The sequence below is a fragment of the Schistocerca gregaria genome, chromosome 1 (genome assembly GCF_023897955.1).
Source record: "Schistocerca gregaria isolate iqSchGreg1 chromosome 1, iqSchGreg1.2, whole genome shotgun sequence".
NCBI classification, from domain to species: domain Eukaryota; kingdom Metazoa; phylum Arthropoda; class Insecta; order Orthoptera; family Acrididae; genus Schistocerca; species Schistocerca gregaria.
Window position 1 is genome coordinate 1,072,177,887 of NC_064920.1, and position 11,983 is coordinate 1,072,189,869.

The window sequence follows — 11,983 nt, forward strand, 5'->3', positions numbered from 1 at the left end:
TTTTCCCTCTCCTTCCCTCTTTCCTGACGAAGCAACTGCCAGTTGCGAAAGCTCGTAATTCTGTGTGTGTGTTTGTGTGTTTTGTTCATGTGCCTGTCTGCCGGCGCTTTCCCGCTTGGTAAGTCTTGGAATCTTTGTTTTTAATATATTTTTCCCATGTGGAAGTTTCTTTCTATTATATATATATATATATATATATATATATATATATATATATATATATATATATATATATATATATTTCCCATGTGGAAGTTTCTTTCTATTTTAGAAAGAAACTTCCACATGGGAAAAATATATTAAAAACAAAGATTCCAAGACTTACCAAGCGGGAAAGCGCCGGCAGACAGGCACATGAACAAAACACACAAACACACACACAGAATTACGAGCTTTCGCAACCGATGGTTGTCTGTCACATCCTTTCGTCTTTCCTTCTCCTTCCTGAAGAAGCAACCATCGGTTGCAAAAGCTAATAATTCTGTGTGTGTGTTTGTGTGTTTTGTTAATGTGCCTATATATATATATATATATATATATATATAGAAGCGGGAAAGCGCCGGCAGACAGGCACAATGAACAAAACACACAAACACACACTCAGAATTACGAGCTTTCGCAACCGGCGGCTGCTTCGTCAGGAAAGAGGGAAGGAAAAGGGAAAGATGAAAGGATGTGGGTTTTAAGGGAGAGGGTAAGGAGTCATTCCAATCCCGGGAGCGGAAAGACTTACCTTAGGGGGGACAAAGGATAGGTATATACTCGCACACACACACACACACACACACACACACACACACACACACACACACACACACGCATATCCATCCATACGTACACAGACACAAGTAGATATATATATATATAAACACACACACAGAGTTACTAGCTTTCGCAATCGATGGTTGCTTCTTCAGGAAGGAGAGGGAAAGACGAAAGGATGTGGGTTTTAAGGGAGAGGGTAAGGAGTCATTCCAATCCCGGGAGCGGAAAGACTTCCCTTAGGGAAAAAAAGGACAGGTGTACACTCGCACACACACACACACACATATATCCATCCGCACATACACAGACACAAGCTTGTGACTGTTGCCCATCCTTATGGCCTAACAACCAGGAGTGATGGTGTGGTGTGCCATTTGCTTTCTTAGCAGGATCTCTTTGGTTCTTGTCAATTACAACCTTACAGCACAGATATTCATCTGTGATATGCTACACCACATTTTGTTACCCTTCATGGCAGGCCATCCTTGGTTGCATTTCAGCAAGATAATACTCGCCTGCACATGGTGAGAATTTCTACTACTTGTCTTCATGTTTTCCAAACCCTACCTTGGCCTGCAAGATCACCAGATCTCTCCCCAGTTGTGAATGTTTGGAGGATTATGGGCCATGCCCTTCAATCAACTTGGGACTTTTACAATCTAAAGAGCCAGTTGGACAGAATTAGGCTGATATCTCTAAGGAACACATCCCACAACTCTTTATCAGTCAATGCCCTGTCAAATAACTACTTACATAAGGGACAGAGGTGGACCAATGCTGTATTGACTTGCTCAATTTGTGAAGCTCTTTCTTTTCAACAAATCACCCATTTTTTTTCTGAAATAGTAATCATTTATTTGTCTGTACAGGTACAACACCTACTGCTTTCCGTCCCATTCGGATGCTGTATTTACCCAATTATAAGGTGTGTTTTTTTCCCAAATTCATCATGCAAAAAAATTGGGGTCATCTTATTTTTGCTGCTGAGATCAATATTTTTATATTGTTTACTATATATAGAGGTCGTCTTACATTTACTGGTGAAGCTCTGGCTATTTACGTTGTGTGCAAATTTATTTTGAACAATCACGAAGGGTAGGACACTTCAAGCAATACTTGCGTTTGAATAGACTTGAGATTTCCTGATATGCAGAAGCACTCGATACAGCATCGATCTTGCTCAGACAATCAGGTAACATCTGACTCGTAGTGCTAGTGCAAGAGATATATGAGAAACTATGAATTACTAGCTGCTGTAACAATGTAATGATCTAGATAAAAATTGACAATTTTGTGAAACACAAGAGAAAATAAGATTAAATTCTATCGACTTACAAACTCTTGTTGTATTTGAACAACAGGTTTACAATAAAACATCTCATTCATGTATTGATACCATGTACATACATTTATGTGGCTTTTTAAGTAAAGGTAATCAGTCTTGCTTAATGTCCTGTACCAACTTATCAAATTCCCCAGCCTACTCTTCCATCTTGAACGCCTCCGAATATCCTATGTTACCCATAAACTTGACACTACTAAGCTCTTATTTCCCAATTGCTCACTGTTCTGATACTCTGTCGGCCTCTGCCACCACATTCTGTCAACACTGGACGTCCTTACCCTCCACTTCATCTCCCAATGATAATTCAATCGCATTCCCTTAACCAAACATCAAATCTGCCCTGATATATAACCATACTACCAGATCTAGGAGATCCCTACTACCCACTGCTTGTCAAGGCTGCCTTCCCCTCCAATCCTCTCCACTCATTAAGTCTTGGTTCAGAACTGCATCCCTCTCCATTATTTCCCCATCCCTTCTCCAAACACCCACCTACACAAACCCCCTCCTACACACTGCCTTTATATGCTACGTTCCCCTGATACCCTTCTCCCTGGCAGTCTGTTTCCACTTATCTCTTCACACATTTATGTACCTCTTTTAATAAATCAAACATGAGCATTTCCATTTTTACTTTTTGCAGCTGTGTAGCTGTTTTTATATCTTTGTGTGTGACACTCATTTTCCATTCATTTCTCTCTATATTTTATTTAATTACCAAATCAACCTTTTATATTTTAACATATACAACTGATGGCCTGTCTTTTTACTGTATGAAACATTTATTTTTGTCAAGCACAATGTCCAGTTTTCGTATCATAATTTTTAAAATTTTGCTCTCAGGTGGCTGAAGAGCAGCAAATTGTATCTACTGTCAGCCCCTCCCATGCCCCTGTGGGGTGGGGGAATGAAACAACAACAACAACAACAACAACATTCAAAGGCAAAAACATTGTCCCTCAAAAACCATTACTTGATTCCGAAGCCAAGTCAACATCTTGTAAAGTAATTATTTATCAACTGGGTTACAAATGAGAAATTCAGTCGCTGTGCATATAATGTACTAAAATACTGGAGAAAATTGTTACCAGCTTTTAATCAAGTTTAGAACAAGGTGATGACATTCAGTTGAAATGAGAAGTGAAATTAATCCAGATTGAAATGTCTAACAAACAAAATAAACCATGTTAAATGTACTGTAATTGCTGTCACGAGAATAAATTACGGTGAAAAGACCTCTTATGAAGATAGTATGAACAGATGTCGCTAGACCACAGGATGAGGAAAGTTTGAGAATTGGACTGAATATTGCTTAAAATGTTTTATTTATATGCACTATGTGATCAAAACAGTGTCGTCAAACTGACATACGGCTAGGAGAGCAATGTGCTAACCAAATGCCCCTCCATATCCACATCCAGTGAAAAATGTGGGCTAAAGATGACACGGTGGCTGGTTGGTACTGTTGGGCCTTCCAAGGCCTGTTCAGATGAGTTTAGTTTAGTATGTGATCAAAAGTATCTGGACACCTGGCTGAAAATAACTTGAAAGTTCGTGGTGCCCTCCATTGGTAACGCTGGAATTCAGTATGGTGTTGGGGCACCCTTAGCCATGATGACAGCTTCCAATCTCGCAGACATATGTTCATTCAGGTGCTGAGAGGTTTCTTGGGGAATGGCAGCCCATTCTTCACGGAGTGTGTGCTGAGGAGAAGTATCAATGTTGGTTGGTGAGCCCTGGCATGAAGTCAGGATTCCAAAACATCCCAAAGGTGTTCTATAGGTTTCAGGTGAGGACTCTGTGCAGGCCAGTCCATTACAGGGATGTTATTGTCATGTAAGCACTCTGCCACAGGCCATGCATTATGAACAGGTGCTCGATCGTGTTGAAAGATGCAGTCACCATCCCCGAATTGCTCTTCGACAGTGGGAAGCAAGAAGGTGCTTAAAACATCAATGTATACCTGTGTGCCATGCAAAACAAGGGGTGCAAGCTCCCTCCATGGAAAACATGACCACATCGTAACACCACTGCCTCTGAATTTTACTGTGGTCACTACACATGCAGGCATGTGACGTTCACCAGCCATTTGCCATACCCACACCCTGTCATTGGATCGCAAGTTTGTGTACCACAATTCATCACTTCACACAACATTTTTTCACTGTTCAGTTATCCAATGTTTATGCTCCTTACACCAGGTGAGGCATCATTTGGCATTTACCAGCATGATGTGTGGCGTATGAGCAGCCACATGACCATGAAATCCAAGTTTTCTCACCTCCTGCCTAACTGTCATAGTACTTGCAGTGGATTCTGATGCAGTTTGGAATTCCTGTGTGATGGTCTGGATAGATGTCTGCCTATTACACAGTACGATCCTCTTCAGCTGTCGGTGGTCTTTGTCAGTCAACAGAGAAGGTCGGCCTGTAAGTTTTTGTGCTGTATGTGTCCCTTCATATTTCCACTCACTATCACATCAGAAACAGTGGATCTAGGGATGTTTAGGAGTGTGGAGATCTTCCTTACAGACATATGACACAAGTGACACCCAATCACCTGACCACATTTGAAGTCCATGAGTTCCGCGGCATGCCCCATTCTGCTTTTAGACGATGTCTAATGACACACTGATATGCAGTACGTGGCATGCGCCTAATATGAAACACATATGTTTTTGGGGATGTCTGGATACTTTTTATCCCATAGTGTATTTGTTGCTGTTGTTACATATGCCCTGCACCCTAGAATATCTTGTTGTCCATGTTTCACTGTTGCTCAAACACAACACTACAGAAAGCTGGAGGGGGGAACAGCTACACAGCTTGGTTGAGAACTACGAGTGGTGGGGAGGAGAGTGTTGAGCAGGCAGAAGTTTCATTGCGCAGTCAACCATGGGAATCTACACTGCATACTTTGGCTTTTTATGAACATCTAACGTGTTTAGACTGCAGTTTTCTAGAGTTCTTTTATACTAGAAATCGAATTGACTTTAAAATTGGACAACTACTCAACAATAGCGTACATTTCTGCAGGAAACACTAAATGTCTAAATATGGTATACTCACATGTTTCCTGCATCAATGTTGTTGCCACCTACCATGAGGTATGAGGGGAACAATTGAAGGTTTGTCAACTGCTGGTTCTGTAAAACCAATGAGAGAGTGGAGGACAGAATATATGTTTGGAAGCAAGAGACATTGTAACATTTTCATGTCAACATAGGAGTGAAATCTGCTATGTGTTCAGAAAGAAAATAGCTGTATTCTTGGGTCCCACCATAATCACAACTTTAGAAATCGCAACTCAGTCAGTATTTTGTGGTAACGGTGATATAAATTTCAAAGCTGTCCTGTTAGGATGATGAAAATGATGATTAAAAATAGTGATACCACAGAAAACACTAGACAACACTCTAAGTAAGCAAAATGAGCAGTGAAGGTAAAAATTAATGTAAACAATTTCTTTTGTTTATTTTATTTATCTTTGTATTATCAAAATGTTGACAATCAATAAATGTCATAAATTTAAAATACCAATAGGTATAATGTTAACATTTTAGACAGATCCCTTACATCAATAAAAGTTTGTAATTTTGATCAGTCAAATATGTTAAAAATAATTTTTTCTCAATGAGGCTCTTACATATTGTTAACTTATATCACAGTGCAAAATTTGCATTACAGAGTATATGAATACATTACAGCTTCTGTTGAAATTGGTGAGCATGGTATTTTATATACTCAGCACTGCAAACTTTGCACTGTGGTATAAATAATTTGTAAATTTTGCAAAGATATAAAATTTAAAACCATCTGCTGACAGGTCTATCATCAGCTATTCTATACAACACCAACCGTAATATAGTACTGATGGCAAGGTCATAAGAGGTGAAGGATAGTCGTTATTCGGGAGGGAGGAGAGGTCATCTCTATTGCAAAGGATCCATCTCAGTATTTTCTGTAAGCAGTTTGGGTAAAATAAGGTCAAACTACATTAAAATGACTGGATTGGGAATTGTACTCTGGTCCTCCTGAATGCAATACTATTGTTCTAAGCACTTACATGCACTTGGAATTAGTGTAATAGTTCCAAGACCTTGCAGTTTTGGTATTGGCTTATCAAAGTCTAAAATAAGAAAATCTTGAACTAAAATTACATGATTCTTTGGGTTGGCAGATGATGTAGTAGGTCAACTCACTGTTCTCCAAAACAATTATTTTGTTAAAAAGCCTACAAGAAAATATGATTCTGCAAATTACTTACTTTGCCATTGGTGTCTGTAGAATTGATTGAAGAATTGTTAAACATTCTTAGAACATGAATACAAAGAAATGGAGGCTGAAGGACAAGAAGCTTTAGAACTGATAGAGTGATAGGTCAACAATTAATTAGATTTTGGATATCACAAATTATTGGTCAGAAAATCACAGTAACTTCATTTGGGTTTTGTAGAGATAGAAACAACCTATGGTAGTATACCTGTAGCCAGTCTGTGGAAGCATTTAAAATCAGTGGGGGCGAATCCAAGAATAACAAACACAATTCAAACATTACACAAAAATTCTATATTAAAAATCCAAATTGGCAAATATTTGCCTTCTGAAATTCAAGTTGCAGAAGGATTGTATCAGGGATGTTGAATTTAACCCTAAATATGCAAAAAATGAAGTTTTAGTGTGGTGAAGAAAGGATGGGAACAGTAGCAGCTATTGACAGATACAAATGAAAGGGAGTGAAAATTATAGCTGATGGGAACAAGACAAAGAAATCTGATCAAGAATAATTTGTGATACATCACTATTTTTTATTAAATGTAGTTCTGTGGGGTAAGCATATAAGAACTAAAACTAAACAAAAAACTTTAAACCATAGTTAGGAGTTTCACCACAGACAGTTCGGAAGTTTGAGCAATGTAGAGGAACTAAATGATTACTGGTTTCGTTCATATTCTGAACACCTCCAGAGCCGTTAAAACTAAATAAAAGTCAAGCAAAGTTTAGTCTCAGATAAGTAATCTGAAACCCACATATGATAAATATAATAGTTTATGTGGTACCTGCTGAAATTGCAGAGCAACCTCTTAGTTTTATGTGCTGTGTGCAGCCTCCAGAAGTTAATAATGTATGTAAGTTATGTTCTCATAAATTATAAAGGAGTTTGGGAAAGCATATTAGGCACTGTTGCCCTCTGGATGATAATGTCTTGTGTTAAAACAGTTGCGAAATTGTGGTTGATGTGTAAAAATAAAACTGAATGAAAGAGGGTCCTGCAACTGAGCTTCATTTCTTAGTATTCCACTAAAGAGCATCATTTTTCATGGATCAGGAATATGTGCAGCTTACATTTCAACTTCACAGCTTTATTGATTAGATATACCAGAGTGTGTGTGTGTGTGTGTGTGTGTGTGTGTTGTGTGTGTGTGTGTGCGCGCGCGCGCGTACGCGAGCGTGCGTGCATGCTTGGATGGTAGAAGAGGGAGGTAGCAATGCTTGCTTAACATATGATAATATGATTTGGGTGCAGAAAAGTATATAGCAATATAAAAATATATCAAATGAGAGACTGCAGTATACAGTTTTCATGGAATGATGGATGTGCCCTTTGTCAGACACCCCTTGAAAAAAAGTTGTTCAGTCTTGTATTTATAAGAATGTGGATATGCACTGAGGGAAGTGAAGCTTTCCTAGTGTTCTTCATATTGTGGAAAGCCTTCTGTCATATCTTGTCTTCCTGATGGTCTTAGAACAAAGTGCTGCCTCAAATGTATTCTCACTCATGGATGTATATCATCAGTTTCTGTGGATTTGAAGAATGACTCAATTGTAATATAGTTTTGTCTATGGTTGTTATAGCAAGACTACGCACACTCAACTAAAATAATTTTTATGGGTACTTTAATGTTGATTTTATGTCATATAAAATTTATCAAGGACAACTAGGGTTATTGATTTTCAACTTTGAATTATTTGCAAGAGTAAAATTCCCATTTGTACCTCCATTCATTTCATTTCATTGAAGACTTGTATAATGAAGTTTCAGTACTGAAAGAGAATATAGCAGTTACCCTGTCTAACAACATATGTTGACTCCCTAAATTAATGAGGCTTTTAAAATAGAACTGAACATTCACATAAATATTGTTGTTGCAACATAATTTTGTGAGGTAATTGAAGAAAATATTTTCAGAATATTTGCAATGCTATGTAGAAAATAATGGTATGATTTTGTTGCCAGTATAAATCGTTCTACATTAAAAAAAAGGTTTTTAGTTAATGTCTCTAAAAGGTGTAACATGAATATAAGAATGCTTGCCATGATGTAGAAGGTATGAAAGTGGTTACAGATGACAAAGATAAAAGTGGTGTTAAATAATAGGTAAATTCCTATGACCAAGCAGAGATTAAACTTGAAATCTTTTAATTTACTGTGGAGCCACTGTTCCTATGACCAACCAGAGATTAAACATGGAATCTTTTAATTTATTGTGGAGCCACTGTATTAGCAGTGATTCTATTTTGAAAGTGATGGTTTTTTGTACAACATTAAGGTAAAACTAGTTCTCCATACCCTTAAAATTACTGTCTCACTTTTGGTGCTTCTTTTCTTTTTTAAGGGCCTGTGTGCAAGTCTGAGAGAGAAGAGAAGATGGTACACAGCATTTAGAATGTAAAATACAAAGGGCTTCTTTTCAGGAAGGATGCTGATTGCATGAATCACACACTAACCACAGTAACATACAAGAAATTGGATGAATGTCTGTGGCTTACAAAACAGTTTTATTAAAGTATTATATGGACTCTACAAAATATAAAGCTTGAAACTTTAAACATAACTGTATTCTTTATCTAATGCCTTTTATGTTTTCTTTGTGTTATTGTATGACAGGTGACTTTATTTTATTGTACACATGTTTCTGCTACTGGTATTACAGTTACATGTTTTGTAGCAATATGGAGTAAAAATTTTATTGTTTCCTGAGTCAACCTCTATAGTACCACAGCGCGAGAAACTGAGACAGTTCATATAATTGGTGCCTACCTAATTATAAAATCATGATTTCTTTTTGTACTTAACCAGCTTAATGACTGACAATATTCACCAGATTCCAGGTAAGACTGTGACTGTATGCTGTCGAGCCTCTCAAACTACATTTGCACGCAGTTTAAAACAAAGAGTTTGACACCTATTTTTTGCTGACTTTGTGAAGGATATAATTTTAACACTCTTCTAGAGTTTTGTAAGATTTTTGACATATTGAGCTGCAGTTACCATGACAAGTGGACAATTTTTCTTTGTGTATAAATGAGTCTGTTTGCTACTTAGAGCCTTCATGTAGCTAATTTCCTTACAAAAGAAGGCAATGTGCCACAGTTGTCACTTTTGAGATGGAATTACAATGGTCTACAACAGTGTGTCCTTTTTTTCTGCTGTTATGTGATAGCCACACCCTGATGAAAACAACTTGGGTTGTTGCTGGATATGTTTTGAATCATATGGCCACTTTTTAGCCACATGTTCAAAATGGTATTATAATGCATCAGAGTAATCTAAATCTTGAATGATATAAAAATGTACGACCATAAACACAATGGGTAGATGAAGATACAACCTGTATTATTAAAACCACAACATTAACTTATCAGAAGAATAGAAGTAACTTGTATTACTGAAACCACATCACTAACATACCAGAAGAAAACAAGGAACAATTGTTAGGATTGGTAGTCTGCCTTTATTTTTTTGATGAAACTATCACCATATTTGGCTAAAACCATGTATGGAAAATGTGAATCAGTCTAGCAGAATCAAGATTTGAAACGTGTGTATCTGAATATGAATCCATTTTCTTAACCACTGCACCACTATTTTTTGGAGCTGAAAACTAATGGGGTGGGGGTGGGATATTATGAAATTCAATGTTATTGCTTCATTAAATGAAAAGTGTACTTATTCTAAAAACTACTACAATGTGCAGATACCTATTGTTTTCCAGGTAGATGAAGCCGTGCTACCTTTACAATTCTTGCCCTTTAATGAAGAAAAAAAAATTAGAAAATTGTTAGAGTAGAAACTGGATTTGAAACAAAAAAATGGTTTGACAGGAAGGTAACTTTCAAAAAAGGGAAAAAGAATGAAATAATTTTTAAAAGTAACTATTTACTGGCATAGTCAAAAGATATTTCACAGAGCTACTTTCATCTAATATCAGCCATCTTCATTAATCACAAACCTATTATGTGAGACTATTAGAGACATAGACAGCAATCAGGTATCCAGAATAAAACTCATGGATGACAGATCAAAACTGTGATATTTATTACAATTAGTGTAGACAGACACACAGATATGTTTTTAAATCAGATACAAAGAACAGACTAAAACAAGCAGCTTTTCTGTGGAGGGCACATTTTGAATAATAATAAAAACACTCAATAACAATTCAGATTATCCTAAAACTGAAAACAATTAAAAAGTCGAGATTGATGAGATATTTCTAAAAGCCGCATAACTGTGTGAAGTTGCTTTATTCCCAAAACTATAAATGCATCTTCAGGTCTATCTATCAAAAGTACAAATCAAATGGTTATATTTTCATAATGTAGATGGACAGTTATGGAGTCACAGCATTCAGGAATTTATACTTGTTAAAGAGTCAAACCACATTGGCGAGTTGTCATTATAAACTTGAGAACACCCAAAATGTGTTTGTCAGAATATACAGAGCATGACTGCTGAGTAAGCCAGGCCAGATAACATCCCGTAATATACAGATTTAACATTAATAAAAATGACAAACTTCAGGGACAGATTTCTGACTAGAAATGGAGGAAAATGGGCCCTATGAACATGTGTGTGGGAATGGATGGTGTGCATGCAATGGCAACAAATCATCCTGGAACACAGTACAAAGCTGCATCACAATCACATTACAACAAATGTTCAAAGTGGTGTCCATGGAATGAAATGCATGCAGGATATACATAGTCATGCTTTGGCTTGCACAATGTTGGCGGGCCTGGGGCTTGTACTAGTGTTTGTCCCAATATCCTGTAGAACCCAGTCCTCCAACTCTGGTGTATGTGCAGTCCACCACCTCCCTGCATGTTCATCTGTTTGAAAGGACCCATGATCACACAAACGCCCAAAAAGGGTCTGAAATGGTGTGTGATGTGGTTGATGTCAGTGAGGGTACTTGTTTGCTTTATCTGTACTGCCTCTCGGCCATTTCCATCTGCTTGGCTATACACAAACACCATCTCAGCTGTTCCCAACATGAATACCAGACCATTTTGCTGCTTACAGTATGCTGCATCTGTCACACAGCATGAAACACACAAGGAACGCACAACATGTTGTCAGAGGCACTTCCATTTGTCTGTGCCATCTACTGTGTCAAAGAGGCATTTACAGACACATATTCATAGGACCTTTCTTCTTCCATTCCCAATCAGGAATCCATCGCTGCAGTGTGCCATTTTTATTAATGTTCAACCTGTATATCACAGGATCTGTTAGATTCCAGCTGCATAAAAACAATGCAAGGTATTTCTTATCTTCATGGTCTGCTTACACCACAATGACCTGTTAGCAGTGTGGTGTAATTACAGTGATCTAAGTTTCACTTACGTTGCTTTTATATGGCTGGAGGCTGTTGGACACTGTAACATATCCTACGGGGTTGTATTCAGCCTGGGATACTTTGTCATGCTTTGTACATTTTGATAAGCATCTTTTGGGTGTACTTAATTTTGTTATGACAACTCACCAATGTTGTTTGACTCTTAACGTGGATAACATCCCAAATGCTCAGTTATTGTTCACCTACATGATAAAAATATAACCATTTGATTTTGTATTCTTGATAAATAA

The 11,983-nt window shown here is 37.4% G+C and overlaps 1 protein-coding gene across 2 annotated transcripts in view; it reads left to right on the forward strand.

Annotated features, from left to right (window-relative positions):
- The window catches only part of LOC126281632 (golgin subfamily A member 6-like protein 22), a 279,886-nt gene extending 270,790 nt beyond the window's left edge, over positions 1-9,096 (forward strand). The window contains exon 15 of one of the 2 annotated variants that reach the window (XM_049980769.1): positions 8,727-8,993. In XM_049980769.1, the coding sequence (XP_049836726.1) occupies positions 8,727-8,745 (19 nt within the window). In that variant the 3' untranslated portion in view covers positions 8,746-8,993. Of the gene's footprint in view, positions 1-8,726 lie in introns of both variants that reach the window. The other variant, XM_049980760.1, reaches the window with a different exon arrangement.
- The last annotated feature ends 2,887 nt before the right edge of the window (positions 9,097-11,983 follow it).